Source organism: Lipotes vexillifer, unplaced genomic scaffold, assembly GCF_000442215.2.
Source record: "Lipotes vexillifer unplaced genomic scaffold, Lipotes_vexillifer_v1.1 scaffold520, whole genome shotgun sequence".
NCBI classification, from domain to species: domain Eukaryota; kingdom Metazoa; phylum Chordata; class Mammalia; order Artiodactyla; family Lipotidae; genus Lipotes; species Lipotes vexillifer.
In genome coordinates this window covers 1,233,830-1,251,511 of record NW_006784004.1, presented here as the reverse complement: position 1 = coordinate 1,251,511, position 17,682 = coordinate 1,233,830, and the positions used below count along the sequence as shown (strand labels likewise).

Here is a 17,682-nt window from a genome sequence, read left to right as displayed (position 1 = left end):
GCCCGCGTACCGCAAAAAAAAAAAAAAAAAAAAAAAAAAAAAAAAAGAAAAAATTTGTAAAAAAAAAAAAAAAAAAATGCTTACAGATATATCCTTGCCATATGTAAATGAAAGAAAAGTGTTTTGCAAATGAGGTACCATGCCCTCACACTGAATCATATTCATAACCTAAATCCACTAGGACAACTAGAGATTTACTTCAAGTTTATAGGAATATCAAACTAAAATACTTAAAAGCTACTCTGGGACATAAAAGCAAACAATTCTGGAGTAATAAAGTTTTGTCAGTCAACAACCTTAGTTGAGTTTCTCATATACAAACTGTGATAGTTATCTCTAAGGAAAATATTAAGGCAAATCTAGTTTCAATTTATCTCCCAGAAGAAAACAAGCAAATAAAGTCATGTCAAAATTCAATAAGCTCTTTCATTATGGTTACAAGACTTTAAAACATATTAAAATTTCTGATATTAAAAAAAGGACCCAAATAGGGTGGGGCAATTTGTAGATCACTAACAGTCTTCTCCAATTAATTATTATGTGTAGTCAATAGCCAGGCAAATCAACTACACAAATTGCTCATCTGTGTCTGACCCCGTTAAACCTACTTTAGCACAGAAATAAAGCTACAAGCTGGCCTTTGATCCTAAACTTATAATGGTATGATAACTTTTTATTCAGAGCCTGCCTACAAATTCATTAAGAAATATTGAATATGTTTCAATAATAAAAGGTTCTAGTACAAATTCCAATGTGGCAGGGTATGGCGGGGCACAGAGGGTGGGGTGGGAATCCAAGCAATTCTCAGAACACCAGCTGGCTGTCCTACAATTCAACTCAGTTCTGACACTATCTACCTCAAGAAAGCACCATATTCCACAGGTAAGGGTTCAGTCCTACAAAACTGCCTCCCCCACATCACCCCACTTCAAATGCCAGTCACAAGTTCAGATTGTTACCTATACTTCTGACCAACTGGCTATAAATCACAGGTTCCCACTACCCCATCCTCAGGTTCAATTAATTTGCTAGAGCCACTCACAGACTCAGAGAAACTATTACTTACTAGATTACCAGTTTATTATAAAAGGCTGTAACTCAAGAACAGCCATATGGAAAAGATTCACAGGGCAACATATGTGGGAAGAGCTTCCATGCCCCTCCAGGTGTACCACTATTCCTGACTCCCCATATCCACATCAATCTAGAAGCTCTCTGAACCCTGTCCTTGTAGGTTTTTATGGAGGCTTCATTACATAGGCATCACTGAATACATCACTGACCACTGGTGATTGAATTCAACCTCCAGCCCCTCTCCCTTCCCTGGGGTTCTGGAAGGTGGGACTGGAAGTTCCAGTCCTCTAATTATATGGTTGGTTCTCCTGGCAACTAGGCCCCATCCTTAGGTCCGAGCGTTACCTCACACATAACAAAAGCCATCTTTACTACTCTCATCACTTAGAAAATTCCAAGGGTTTTAGAAGCTCTGTGCCAGAAACAGGACAAAGACCAAATATATATTTCTTATTATAAATCACAATATCACAAATGGAAATTTATAAAGAAAAACCTGATATGGTGATATTATCAGTGACTCATAATTGATTTGCATTAAAGAAAGACAGGTTTAGGGCTTCCCTGGTGGCGCAGTGGTTGAGAGTCCGCCTGCCGATGCAGGGGACACGGGTTTGTGCCCCGGTCCGGGAAGATCCCACATGCCGCGGAGCGGCTGGGCCCGTGAGCCATGGCCGCTGAGCCTGCGCATCTGGAGCCTGTGCTCCGCAACAGGAGAGGCCACGGCAGTGAGAGGCCCACGTACCGCAAAAAAAGAAAAGAAAAAGAAAGGTTTAAATTGAAAATTGGCCTGTTTCGAAAGCAAAGAAAAATCAAATATTTGAAAGAAACCTGTTTGTAAATTAATGGTTAGTACTTAGTCTCATATCCCACTTTTCCTTCTTTCCTCTTCATTTCATTCAAACTGAACTGTTTATATTCCCCACACCAACTGCACTATGCTGATTCCTGCTTCTGTGTCTTTGCATAGGCTGTTACCTGCTTCTGGAATTCCCACCTTGCCATGCTTCAAAAGCCAGCATAAGAGCTTTCTCCTCTGTGATACCTTCCCTGTTCAACCCCAAGGTAGTTAACCACTTCCTACTTGGCCCTATTATTTTACTTAGCACTGACCACCATTACAGCTCTTATTGTGCTCTATATCACTTATTTATCTGTCTGATTCCCCTTGACAACTAAGACTGAGATTGTTCAGACTCTGAAATCACCAGTTCTTAGCACAGTGTCTCTAGAAAAATTATGTGACTAGAAATTGCAACAACACTAATACAATTTTAACTCAAACTTCATATTTTAACTTTATTTAATGGTCAATACAATATCTGTCAACAAATATGTTAAATTCCTCTTAAAATCCTTCATAAGTATTATCCTACCTATAATTTATATACAGTCACGCAGTTTCTAGGTGACCATATATCTCGGTCTGCTTGGAACAGTCCTGACTTATGTCTTTTGTATATCAATTAAGGTCTGTTAATTATTTTGTCTCACCTCCATCTCTCAAAAGTATCCTGACTTGAATGACAAATTATATGATTACCCTAATAATTTTCTGAACGTTATCAATAGCAAATTAAATACTACAGAAGGTCGAATATACTGCCCATAGTAGCTAGCACAGGATAAAATCCCATTGTTCAAGGCCTACCAAAAAAAAACTTTTTATTTTTTCAATTAACTGTTAGAGTGGATTCTGTGGTGCTTCACTCAGATCCCATTTTAAGCTAGAAATATCAGCTTCTGATGGCTCACAACTCTGTCCCTCTCCAGGAACGGGCTCTCAGCTGCAGGGAACTGCCTCATCCAAGGTTACACTGTTCCCACAGGTAACAACTAACAGCTGTAAGGATAAAAAGATGCTTCCCCGTCTCAGTTTGGGACAACTGAAGTGCCAGCCCAGCTCTAGGGCTACCCACGGGACGGCTGAGACTTCTATTGCAAGTCACCTTCTCCCTCTGCCCAATCCTGCCTTCTTCACTTCCTTACATGTGTCACTCCCAAGAGAAAACTCCAGTAAACCTTCATGCTAACCTTTATCTCCAGAGTACCTGATCTAAGATAGCAATCTCTCTCTTCACTGTAATATCATCTCCTAACTTTGAACTATAGTAGGTAGGCTCAGGACCCTTATTTTTTGTCCAAGTTTGAACTAACACTGCATGCCAGGACTCTTGCTTCCTACTTTATTCCTGTCATTTCTATCATTTAACCTATTTCTCTTCTTATGTAACAAAGAACTCTGAGTAAAGTCCAATGTTGAAAAAAAAAACATAGCAGAAACTTTTGAGAACTATATGAGCAGTGCCTGAACTCTGGGGGGTAAAGGAATCCATTTCTTGGGAAAGGGCCAGTTGAAACAATCCACAAGGTGAATGACTAACGTGCACCACAAATATTAGAAACCATGACTGTCTCTGCTGGAAGGCAAAAGATGAAAACAAAAGACTCTCAGCCTTCAGGCTCTCTGGCCTAGAGGATATAACCTTTAGGGACTTTCACCTGTTCCTGTTCTCTGAACAGACTGTCTTGCCACTTTAGGATATCCTCTATTAATTTCTAGTTATTTTTATTTTACACAAATTACCTTTTTCTCCTCCTGTGTTCTGATTCTATCCAGCTAGTCCCCCTTCCCCTTTTTAAAAATAATTATAGCTGCCTACCTTTGTTATTTTAGCTTTTCTTATTAATTCAGTAATCATGTGATCATGTAGCCTGCATCTCTGTAGGGCTCTCTCGATTAACTTTTACTTTTAAGAGAAATTAGAACATTAGATCACAAATAAGAGATCCGTGAAAAGGTTCATTCCCTCAAAAGAGGAATCTAGATGCCTCCTTTTCCCCGGTGAGCACTGCATAAGCTCCTTTTAAATCCCAAAGTGATCATTATTAGCACGATTTAGCTCGTTAAGAAAGAGTAATTATTTAATAATCAGTCCTCGAAGGAACTCAGGAACCTTTAGGAGAGGAATAAGATTAGACCCCAAATCAGCTGAAACAATAGTATTTTACCACCTTATTTCCAAAACAATTGATAGACTAGATACCTGCCCACTATCTAGTCCTTAAAACAGGCACAGAAAAGAAAGCAAGGAAGAAAAAAACCAATTTTTGCCCATTTAACCAGACCCCCCCCCCACCATTTATTATTTCTCTCAGCTCCCTAATTGTTGAATTCTTGGTTCCTATATCCCAGCTTCAAAATCTGTCTCCAGTCTCCTTGATTTTGATGATTCCTTTATATGTTCTTAGATTTCAATCTCATGTTCTTTTTTAAAAAACTTTTACTGGAGTAGAGTTGATTTACAATGTTGTGTTTGTTTCACGTGTACGCAAAGTGACTCAGTTATACATATACCTATACCCATTCTTTTTTAGATTCTCGATATCATGTTCTAATCTGAGTTTGGTTCATCTCTCTGATTTTGGCATATCTAATATTGTACAAACCTATACTATTTACTTATCTTCCTCCTCTTCTTCATTAACTGAGGCTGTAAAATTCAGATCTATAAACTAAAACACAGGGTCTCCAACATAATCAACCACTCAAAAATCAGCCACCACTATGGTGTAATTGACAAATTTAAGAATATAAAAATGTAAAGCGTCTAATACAGTGTACCTGATCCAATAATGGATCAGTTCTAATATGCAGTCCATGAAGGAAGGAAGGAACAAATGAATGAACAAAGAAATGGAGAAAAGGAAATAGATTTGGAAGCTGCCTGTACATTTTTAGAATTTTAATTCTAACCTGTCTCTAGTATTTGAATAGTCATTTGCATATAGATCATCCTAACTGCTTCAGCCCAACATCATGAGAAATAAGGCTGAAATTAATTTCAAAATGGATTTTCAAGAGAGAGGTGGAGGCCTTATATGCAAGAAAAATCCCATAACATCTCTTTGTTTTCTTCATTGAATCCTTATAATTCCCCAAGACTGGGAACGCATTAAACCCAAGACATACAAATGAAGTTGGTCTCTGAATGACAAAAGCCAATCCATTTGCTTTTTATTCACTCAACAAATATATAATAAGAACCAACAATATGCTTTCACATAAATCACCAAAAGAAAATATTGGGCAAGTGAGGTCTACAAATGCCAATTGGTCCTTTCATGCAGGCCAGGCCTGACTCATTTACTCTAGCAATGCCATCTCTCCTTCAGCCCTCTAACATCCCCCTATAGTAAAATACCAACCTGAGTGTTATCTTCAATAATAATTCTACATCACCTGAAGTTCCTCTCTCTTCAACAACACAGCCAAAGTTAACATTGACATGATTTCAACCCACCCCCAGAAAAAATTCATGTCTGCTGATTCTTAGTACTAAAGCGTGATGGCCACCCATCTCCAACTCTATTTTCACCAATTATAGAGAAACCACCATTTAAAAATAACTGATTTCCCTCTAAGATCCTTCCTTCTTCAGAGAGCCTCCTTGTTCCACCCCACCTACATGAAGAATTTCTTAACTATATTGTACATCAGAGAAGATGGACTAGACCTAACCAATCCTGGAGGTATAACAAAATCAGCAGAAATATCTTAGAAAAATATACTTCTAAGTTTTAAAAGACAAAAGTTAAACTTTCTCTGATTCTGAATGTTCCCTGGAGTACATTTTTTCAATGAATAAAAATCCTGTTTCAAACCATAGTGAGAGATAGATTCAAATGAAGAGACTGTGATGAGAAAATTTTGTTGCTGAATATTCACATCGATTTTTAGAAGAGACCTATACTTTGCAAAATAAGACCTTTTATTACAACAGGCAGTCTATTATATAAATTTAGTAGATGCTTGACACCCATTCCATTTAATATCGGAGAAGCTTTTTCTCCATTACTTGCTATATACAATATGTAATAATTTTATTCATTCTTTCATTCGAAACTACAATTTAGCCTTTTCTAAAATGCCAGGCATTGTGCCTAGGACTGGGGATAAAACAGTAAATAAAACAGACGTGATCTGCCATCATAGAACATAAAGTGAGTAAAGGCTACTAACTACAATGGATTTGAAACGTAAAGATTGATAATGATTCCACAGAAGAGACTAGGAAAGACTAGTCCTAGGTATATGGCCATGAGCCTCCCAAAGATGCCCATATCCAAATTCCCAGAACCTGTGACTGTTACATTACATAGCAAAAGGAACTTTGCACAAGTAATTAAGGTGGGATGATTATCCTGAATAATATTGGTGGGCCCTATCTAATCACATGAGTCCTAAAAAGTGGAAAACTTTTCCTGACTGTGGTCAGAGAAAGAGATGTGAGGACAGAAGCAAGGTTAGAACAATGTGACACTGCTGTCTTTGAAGATGGAGGAAGAAGGCATTGAGCCAGGGAATGTGGGTGACCTCCAGAAACTGGAAAAGGCAAAGAAATGGATTCCTCCCTACAGTCTCCAGAAAAGAATGCAGCCCTACTGACACTTTCATTTCCAACCCATTGACACCTGTGTCAGACTTCTGACCTACACAGTTGTAAAATAATTATTGTGTTGTTTTTAAACCACTAAGTTTGTGATAATTTGTTACAGCAGCAATAGAAAACATATATATATATATACATACATATATTTAAACTAATATATATGTATATTTAGAATGAAAATATTAGAGCAAACATATATGATCATATGGTTAGGTGGTTGTCTGTTTTATTTGTTATAGACCCATCTGGACTCACATCCTGCTAATTTCTTACTAACGTGACAAGACATTGAACTTATTGAACCTAGAGCTTCAGTCAAAAAATGATCGAGACTTGCTGATCTGTTTAAGGAAGTAAAGTTATTTAGACTCAAACTGGTCATGTGAACTGAGCCTGAGAAAAACATAAACTGCATTTATTCCCCACTACTGAACTGCTGTGGACTCAATAAACTTGCCAAATTTGAAGGCTTGAAGTCACATTCACATAAAAGATCCACAGATCCTGATGAGAGTGAATTTTGCTTTAACTTCTCCTGGTTATCTTTACTGCATCTGAATTATATTTAAGCATTTACTTGATCAACATAGGTCAATAACAAAAGCTCCAAACTAATCTGAAAAGCAAATCAGGCCCACCAAATGAGACACAACATTCCTTAAACTAGGAAGTTGAGGACTTAAGTATGAGAGTTGTCCTAAAATTTTTGAGCAAACTGAGAAAGTTTTGAGTTCAGCTAGTTTCAGGGAAGTACATTCCGTTCCGTTAAAGCTGAAGAAACAGTTATAGAGAAGCATTATTGGTGATAGAAACCTAGAGTAAAAATAAACCTGGAAATGTGTTCTGATAATACACCCACCCCACAGTTTTTCCAGATTGGTTCCTGCTTTTTAATTCCAATATTCATTGGCTTGGTCAGATAGTCACATTAAGCCTAAAATTCTGCACTTTTATATAAAAAGGAACTATTATACTGCTTTTTGAGTGCTTTTCATAATGATATAAATGAATATTTTTGTTTATTAATAGGTTGTACTTATCAATAAAATGTTAATATATAAATGGGTTTCTGATCCTGTGAACCACCACTGTATAACTTAACTCCTGCTCTCATCCCTACACCAACATGAGGGCAGGTCACCAGACATTAGCCACACACACGATAAGTCTTTCATTCCCTGAAGAAAAATGCCTTCCTCAACAAGTACTTAACATTATGCCCTGGGAAAAAGCAATATATAAATATTCTTAGATCACCCACAGAACAAGTTTTCTCACCTCTGTCCTCGCTCTTTCTTGTATTCCTGTTCTCACTATTAACCCTCCCTACATTTTCTCCACAGTTATCATATAAATAAATAATTACAAATTAATTGCTTCAGGCACATTGCCATTTTAATTTTAAAAACTGAGAAGAAGCAAGTGCTAATTCAATTTACCTGTATCCAAATAGTAATTACTGAGCACCTGCTACCTGAAAGGCTCAGTGGCAGGGCCAGGGACACAGCCCTCGCTCTCCTAGAGCTTCTGACCAGTGGAGAAGGCAACACAGGAATTCCAACAGGAATGAGAGTTTTAAAGGGGAAAGTGCCATGAGGGAGAGATATTTCAGGGGATGTTTGTACTCCTTTGCCGGAAGGAGAGAAGAGGAAACATGGGGGAGAGAGGAAGGAAGAAGAAAGTCTCCATCAGGCATGAAGAGTAGTGCAATCTGATCAATTAAATAAGTGAGAAATATTTGAATTCCTACAATTAAGTCTACCCTTAAAAACTTAAAATTAAAATAATTATCTGGACAAGCTAAAAAATAGCTACTTACCTTTGATCTCATTTACTTGGATATTATAGATGGAAGAGTCTTTCCACTTCACTCTTCTAACACAGAACTTACCTTTTATAAACCAAAATATCTAACAGAAGGATATTAGTAACATAAATAAGTTTTGTATACTTCACAAATGGGCCTTGAAACTGAACATCAGATTAAAACCTCATTAAGAAAAAAAGCAGTAAATGTACAAAAGTGCATACATATTTTCAGTGCCTTACTTAGCATGTTTGATACCCAGATACTTTTTAAATGCCCCCGTCCTCTATATGACAAAATTACTTTTCAGTCATAATCATTATTTTCCTGATTTGTTCTTTAAAGCAATTGACAATTTTCAGAAGGAAAACAAATTTCAAAGTTATTATTCAAATTGAATGAAATATTTCATGTATGAAATTTATATTTACCTAACAAAAATATTACCCCCTGCAATTCACACTGTTTCATTGTTATAATTTTAAAATTTAAATTAAAATTCCAAGTGATCACATGAAATAACAGAATTAAAGTAACTAGTTCTCTGTCTTTACAATCACTGTCATCATTGTTTATTCTGAATCTGCTGTTTAAATCCATAAAGAATATAATGTTTATCAAAGGATAGTCATAAAAATGTGTTAATTTGAATCATACATACACATATATTATTAAAACTCAACAATAACCACAGCAATTATTTAGGATTTAGAGAAAAAATGAATTTATGAAAAACATTATCACTGACTTTGAGAATTGCTGGTGCAGGCCAACTTTTAGTTGGCTTTATTATTTTTTATAAATTTCTAGAGGCAATGCATCTTCTTACTGATTGCACCCATGGCAGAATGTGCCCATCACTTCACCCTTTGTATGAACAGTTTTTAACCCAAAGTTGAAGAAAGCCATAAAATCACCATTATTTTTATATGGTATATGTTTACTACGTACAAGAGCAACTTCAGCGTCCTGCCACTGGGCAAAAGGCAGCATGCTCAGAAAGGAGCCCTGTGTTTGGCTTTTAATGCTCTGCTATCACAGTTTTGAAAGTCTTAACAATTTTACCTTTCAATTTGTGTAGATAAGTGAAGTCTGATGGGGCAATAAAGCATACGCCCTAGACTTAACATGCAGTCCTGCCTCCCAGTGCCTTCAAGGGACAGGTCCTCAGCCACCTGCTCCACAACCCAGCAATTGCTGCCACCCTCCATTCCTGGTGGGGCCCTTGGTACAAGGCAGGATGGGTGGGGGTTATGGGCTAAGGCTAAAGAAATCTGTGAGGGTCTTTGTGCTCCCCAAAGTCCAAAAGTATCCCTATACCCTAGAGAACCAAACAACCAAACATTAAATAGCAAATAAAAATAACCTTTCTTGGGTCAATAAAGACTGTAAAAAAAAGGAAAAAACTTTCTTTTTTTCCCGGCTTTTGAACAGGCCTTACATTTTCATTTTGCACTGGGCACTGGGCTCCACAATTACATGGCCATCCCTGCCTATGTATGTGGGTGAGTGTGTGCATGTGCATCTGTTATGTCTGTATTTAAAAGAATAGAGTAACTTTCTCTATATTTAATAAAGTAAATTTATCTATAATTTTATAATTTATAGATAAAATAAACATATATAACTTTACCATATTTTTTTTTTTTTTTCTTGCGTTATGCGGGCCTCTCACTGTTGTGGCCTCTCCCATTTGCGGAGCACAGGCTCCGGACGCGCAGGCTCAGCGGCCATGGCTCACGGGCCCAGCCGCTCCGCGGCACGTGGGATCTTCCCGAAACGGGGCACGAACCCGCGTCTCCTGCATCGCCAGGCGGACCCTCAAGCACTGCGCCACCAGGGAAGCCCCCCCTTTACCATATTTTATCTATAAAATGAAACTACTAATTTTAATAGTTTACAGATCAGGGGAGAAGGAATTCCAACAGAATATTATCTTCTGAGTTTCCTGTAACTGGTGAATTCTCTTTAAAAATCTTTAAAAATATATTATATGCTAAAAATTGTGATACTCCAGCTTCAGAAGCAGGACATGACATTACTAATATGGTCCTCTTACTAACAAAATCTGCTTTATGACTTTGATTTCTTGACAGGCAAGAGATTTTTGGTCAGAAGCCAAAGTCATCAAATATTAAGAGTGTGGAGATACATCAAATGTGTTGAAGAAGCCTAAAACTCACTAATTTTAGCACATTTGAATTATTCACATAAATTACTTATACTGAAAAATCCTAAATCTTCAATCTCACACCTAAAAAATCTTATGCTTTGTAACTAATCATTTTCAAAATATACCCTCATAACTCTTGAATTATTCCATTTATAATAAAGCAGATGAACAAAATATTCCCATTACAAATTTTTCTTTTTTTTACCTCTATTATTTAAGGAGTCAATATTCATGATCAGTATATAGCTGACAATGTCTTCCTTATTTTAAAAATGCAACTAAGTTTTGAATGTAAGAGTAGTCATAGATACTCCATAGATGGATGTAGATATATATACAAAAAGAATATATCATAAATAAATATATATATATGAAATTATATCAAAAGGACCCTGACACAAATATTTTTGCATTTCTCTAAATTCAGACATTGTTTCTAACATTCCTGAGAGACGGCTAAAATTGCAAAAAATCGATGACATTGTCACATTTGAAAAAGGTTAAAAGGGATCCAAATTACAACTTCAAAAATGGCCCCCGATCCCTACAGCATTGACTTTATCCCAATACCATCTAAATTCTAACTTTGTTATTCACCAACATAATCCGGAGCAACCTGCCCTTTTCTTTGTCTTCTTTTTATCCTTTAAATTAATGTGCAACTCCAGTTTCCTTTCTCCAATCCTGACTGCCTTCTTCAACTAGTATTTAGATACTGTCTCAAGCAAAACAATCATGTATAAATAACCTTCTGGTTGAATTCCATCCCTAGAAACTCCTGTCTCCTTGCTCAAAAGGCCAATCCATGTAAAATCAGGTACTCATTTGTAATTTATCAGATTTTGTACACCAAAAGAACCTCAGCACATACCCAATGGATGGGGTGGGGGAAAACCAGTTACCTACATTGTTCATGTACTCTGAAAGCAGGTCCTGGAGAGCCTGGCGAATGGCATTGCATTCTGCGATAATTCGCTCCCGATGGAAATCCCTCGTACATGAAGAGTCAGCCAACAGAGCAGCCCCACTGATAATGGCTTCGAGGCGTTTCTCTAGGGATGGTCTTGTTTCCTCCTCAGTCACTGTGAGTGGATCCAAGACAATTAAATTCTAAAGGAAAAACACATTTAGATGGTTAGAACTCCATGATATTCTATTTTTAGGAAAAATAATTAGCATTTTTGTTTTCACATTTGGAATTCATATGTGATGATAAAGACAACTGTGCTTTTACTGTCTCACCCAGTTCATGTATCATTCTATAAAGCAATTATTCAGGGCAGTGACAAAAATTGTGAAATTATGAGCATTGATTCTAGTGTCAGCCAAATCTGTATTCAAATCTTGCCCTTCCCATTCACTAATGGTGTGAGCTCACTCAGGTGTCTTATGTGCTGTAAGCCTCACCTTCCTGATGTGTAAAACTGGAATATTAACATTGTTTATCTCATAAAACGGCTGTAAGAATGATATGAATGCTTAATACAGTGTCTGGCACATATTAACTGTTCTTTACAATTGTCATTTTCATTTAGCACTTCATTGTTTACAAAATATTTTCACATATATTATCTCATCTTGACAACACTATAAAGAGGTGGGCAGTAAAGATATTGTTAACCACACATTTCAATTGATGGTGAGTGAGGCTGAGACTGTCTTGCCCAAGGTCATTAAGCTATTAAATGGTGAAGCTCAAACAAGTATTAAGGTCTTACAATACCTAATTCAATACTGTTTTCGTTATGCCTCACTGTAAGTCATACAATCTAATTAACCTTAATACTAACGTATCAAAGAGAATTCTAAATTTTAATTATTCATTTTAAAAGTAAAATTCTATCTTCCTGTTGATTGTAACTTCCAGCCATTTCCCACCATTGAAATCTGACATGGTATTTTTAAGGTTTCCTTTAGATATGTCTTCAGGCAACAGAAGTCAAGATAATCTACAGACTTTGAAGAAAAGGTGGAGAATATGAGGCTCTAAGGATCTTTTCTTAAAATACAGTAAGAGAGGAAGCCTTTCAAGGTTTGAGCATAATGTCATAATTAAAGAACTAGTTAGTATCAAATGAAAGCTCTCTGTAGAACCTTTAACATAAAATGAAATCATATAGTGAACTTCAGAATGTGTGTGCATGTGTCAGTCTTTACACACAAATATACACACTGAAATTCATTGATCTTCAGAGTGCACAATCATATATATTTACATATACAGAGAGGTATGTGTATATTGTGTATAGATATAATCTTACACTGATGGTTGTACTATATCATATTATGATAAATATTAGGGGATCTAAAGTAGCCAGGATAAAATTTTAAAAGCTACAGCTCTAGGCCAAGTTAGGAAAAGAAAATCATTATGGAAAGAAAAATAATATTAGAACAATTATACAAAAAGAAAAAATAGTACTGTGTAATGTTCACATATTATATGATATAATGTAAAATGTAAATTAGAAATAGATCTCATAGAAAATTATTTAAATATTTTAAAATTATTCAGAAGAATTCTTCCTTTCATGCCTCTATTTCCTTCCTATTTTTCTACTTCTCTACTGAGTATCTCCATTTTTCTCTTTTAGATGGAAACAAATTTTTAAAAAGAAATGAATTTTACAAATGCCAAATTTAACATTTTCTTTATCCAATGCATAATTTTTTTGGTGAGACAATAATCCCAACCATGGGCTTGCCCATCAGACAAGGATTCATTTGCATCTAAATATACCTCCTTATTTCATTTGCCATTTTTACCATGTCCTCTTTGGCTCACTAATTTAGTATAAACATTCCACTCCAATTTTCATAACAATAATTGACCAATTAAAACCTTTTTGAAAATGTCCCTCCAATGTGACATCATCATTAAGAAGAGACACTGAGGGCAAGAGAATTTTTCTTTGATTGCTCAAATCCAATTAGTAGATGTGATAGGGAGAGTTAACCTGTTTCCAGCATTGTAATGATAGGAGAAGTTGATTAAATTTGAAATCTATACACCTATAAGTATTACAAGAAGAAACTAGTAATTTTAGGTGTTCTGGCTGTGATTTCATGTCAGAAAACATCCTCTATTGTAGGAATAAGTTCACCCCAGTTCCTGCTCTCCACAGCCATTCCCCAAACTATCCTAGCCTTTGGATTTTTACTTTTTTGTTGACTTTTAAGACTTTTAAGACTCAGATTCTTCAAGCTCATCTAAACTCAAACCATTGCCTGCTCTGATGTCTGATGCCCACATGCAGCCTCTTGATTCTGCCTAAATTTAATGTCACCCTATTCATATCCTATAGAAGTTTTCACTAACTTTGTCACTGAGTCAATTAAAAGGTGAGGTTATTTAAATAACTTTAATGTTCTATGAAATATCACTGGATATTTGAGACCTACTGAAATAAAGAATGATCTCTTCTGGACATCAGTGAGATGATGAAATAGGAAGTTCCGTATGTCATACCCCTAAAGAAATACTGATTTTAACAATAACAATAATGAGAATACCTTTATGAAAGCGTGGGAGGACAACTGAGAGGTTCTAGTAACCACGTGGAGCAAAAACATCAAAGAACAGAAGCACTGAAGAGGATAAGAAGAACAGTTTCACTTTACCCATGTCACCTCTCTCCCAAGGCAACACAGCTCAGATCAAGAGAGACTCACCTTGGCCTACAACTTTTCCCATTGGGAAAAGCGAAAACAAAGTGAACACTTGGCTCCCCAGCCTTGCGGGAAGGTGTCCAAGAGTCCCATTTCCATCTCTCCACACCCAGAACATTGAGAGAATTGAAATAGCTAAGTAATCTGGGGACAGCAAAGAGTAGAGAAAAAGGGTAGGCGCTCGTAGAAACCAGTATACAGATATCAACAACCAGCAGCAGATCCTACTAACTAGATTACAGACTCTAATAAGAGCCCTGACCATGAACCCAGTAGGACCCCCCACCTGCAGACCCCATGATTAGCCACTGTGCACCATGCAGTGCTCCATGCAGTCCCCTCTTGTAGCCAACACTCCATGCTCCCCTGCAGACAATGCATGTGAGCTCCCACAGACAGCACACAGATATTGGCATCCAGCTGAATCTGCTCGATTGGGAAAGGGTGCACAATGCTGAACAAACACTTCAGGGTACTGCCCTAGAGAAAACAAATAGGAGGCTCTCAACACCTGGCCTGGCTTTGTGGGATCAAGAGAAGGCACAGAGTCTAAGACTTCTTCACAGGGAACAAGAGGAATGGAGCAAGTGCATCCATAGAAAGAATCTAAGAGACCCCCAGTATCTCTGGCAAGGATGACTCATGAAGACCTTTCTACCAGAAGCTAGTCAGTAAAACCTGGAGAAAGTGACTGCTTCTTCAAATGTGAAGACAGGAATACAAGGTTTCAAGGAACATGAAGACTCAAAGAAATATGATATTACCAAAGGAACAAAATAAACTCTAGTAGCTGACCCCAAAGAAATGGAGATTTATTAATTGCCTGAAAAAGAATTCAAAATAATCATCTTAAAGAAGCTCAGTTAGATAAAAAAGAACACAGATAGACAACTCAACAAAATCAGGAAAATAATACAAATTACAAAAAGAAAAAAACAATTAAAAAGAATTAATAAAGCCTACAGCACTTATGGTGGACTATAGACATATACAAAGCATGCCATCTGATAGCATCAGAATATACATTCTCAAGTATACACAGAACATTCTCCAGGATAGATCATAAGTTAAGCCATAAAACTGGTCTTAAATTTAAGACTGAAATCATATCGAGTATCTTTTTCACCCACATGATATGTACAATAATAATAGGAAGCAATAATAGGAGTAAAATTAGAAAATTCACATACATATGAAAACTAAACAACACATTCCTGAACAACCAATGGATCAAAGAAGAAATCAAAGGAAAAATTTTAAATATCTTGAGACAAATGAAAATAACATACAAAAACTTATGACATGCTGCAAAAGCAGTTTTAAGAGAAAAGTTAATAACAATAAATGCCTACATTAAGAAAAAAAGAAAGACCTAAAAAAAAACAACCAAACTTTACACCTCAAGAAACTAGAAGAACAAACTAAGCACAAAGTTACAGAAGGAATGAAATAATGAAGATGAAAACAAATAAATGGAATAGAAACTAGAAAAACAATAGAAAAGATCAACAAAAAATTAGTTGGTTTCATGAAAAGGTAAACAAAATTGCCAGACCTTTAGCTAGACTAACTAAAAAAAAAAAGAGAGAGAGAAGACTCAAATAAATATAATTGTAAATGAAACAGGAGACACTACAATTAATTCCACAGAAATACAAAGAATTGTAAGAGACTATGATAAACAATTATGTAGCAACAAATTGGATAACCTAAAAGAAATGTGTAAATTCCTAGAAATACACAGGCTACCAAGACTGAATCATGAAGTAATAGAAAATCTGGACAGATCAATATTGAATCAATAATTTAAAATTTCCCAACAAAGAAAAAAAACAAGATCAGATGTTTCACTAGTGAATTCTACCAAATATATAAGAACTAATATCAATGCTGCTCAAACTCTTCCAAAAAATTAAAGAGAAGGGAACATTTCCAGACTCATTTTGAGGCCAGCATTACCCTAATACCAAAGCTGCCTGATTTGGATATTTCAAGAAAAGAAAAGTACAGGCCAACATCCCTGACAAATATAGATGCAAAAATCCTCAACAAAATGCTAGCAAACTGAATCAACAGTATATTAAAATGTTCATACAGCATATCCAAGTGGATTTATCCCTGGGATGCAAGAATGGTACTACGTATGAAAATCAATAAATGTGATACACCACATTAACAGAATAAAGGATAAACATCATATTTTCTCAGTAGGTGCTGCAAAAGCATTTAACACAATTCAACATCCTTCATGATAAAAACTCTCAACAAATTAGGTATACAAGGAATGTATATCATCACCATAAAGGCCATATATGACAAGCCCACCATTAACATCATAGTCAACAGTAAAAAGCTAAAAGCCTTTCCTCTAAGATCAAAACAAGACAAACATGTCCATTCCTGCCATTTTTATTTAACATAGTACTGGAAGTCCTAGCCAGAGCAATTGGACAAGAAACAGAAATAAAAGGCATCCAAATTGGAGAGGAAGAAGTAAAATTGTCTCTTTTGGCAGATGACATGATCCTATATATAGAAAACACTAAAGATACCACCAAAAAACTGTTAGAACTAATAATAAATTCAGTAAAACTGCATGATAAAAATCAACAATATAAAATCAGTTGCACTTCTATATACTAATAATGATTATTCAGTAAATATTTAGGAATAATTTAACCAAGGAGGTCATAGATCTGTATACTGACAACTATAAAGCATTGATTAAAAAAACTAAAGAATAAAATAAAATAATAAACAAATAAATAAATAGAAGGATATTCCATGTTCATGAATTGGAAGAATTAATATTGTTAAAATGTCGATAAAACCCAAAGAAATCTACCAATTCAATTCCTACCAAAATTCCAAAGGCATTATTCACAGAGGTAGAAAAAACAATCCTACAATTCATATGGAATTACAAAAGACCCCAATAGTCAAAACAGTCTTGAGGAAGGAAGACAAAGTTGGAGGCATCACACTTCCTGATTTCAAACTATATTACAAAGCTGTGGTAATAAAAACAGTATGGTACTGGCATAAAAGCTGCCACATAGACCAACATAACAGGAGACAGAGCCCAAAAATAAACCCATGCTTACTACAGTCTAGGATCTTCAACAATGGTGCCAACAACACAAAATGGGGAAAGTATAATCTCTTTAATAAATGGTGCTGGTAAAACTGGATAATTGCACGCAAATTTACTAAGATCTTATGTTAAGTGTTCTTACCATAAACTATTAATAATAACAACAATAATAATAAAGGAGTCAGAGGAACCTTTGGGTGGTGAAGGATATGTTTATGTCCTTGATAGTGGTGGTGGTTTCACAAGTGTATACTTATTCCCCAAATCATCTAGTTGTATACATTAAACATGTCCAGCTTTTTACATGTCAATCATACTGCAATAAAGTAGTTTATAAAAAGGAAACAAATCTCATCTTAATAAAATAATAATCTCTTCTGAACTAGTATAGCAGTGTGTTGAAACACTCTTT

General features: G+C 35.8%; 1 protein-coding gene across 1 annotated transcript in view; it reads right to left on the bottom strand.

The window, feature by feature from the left end:
- The window catches only part of CTNNA3 (catenin alpha 3), a gene marked incomplete at its 3' end in the record, with an annotated part of 1,444,109 nt that overhangs the window by 1,015,822 nt on the left and 410,605 nt on the right, over window positions 1–17,682 (bottom strand). The window contains exon 7 of the mRNA XM_007456477.1: window positions 11,414–11,617. Coding sequence (XP_007456539.1) covers window positions 11,414–11,617 — 204 coding nt within the window. The remainder of the gene's footprint in view (window positions 1–11,413; window positions 11,618–17,682) is intronic.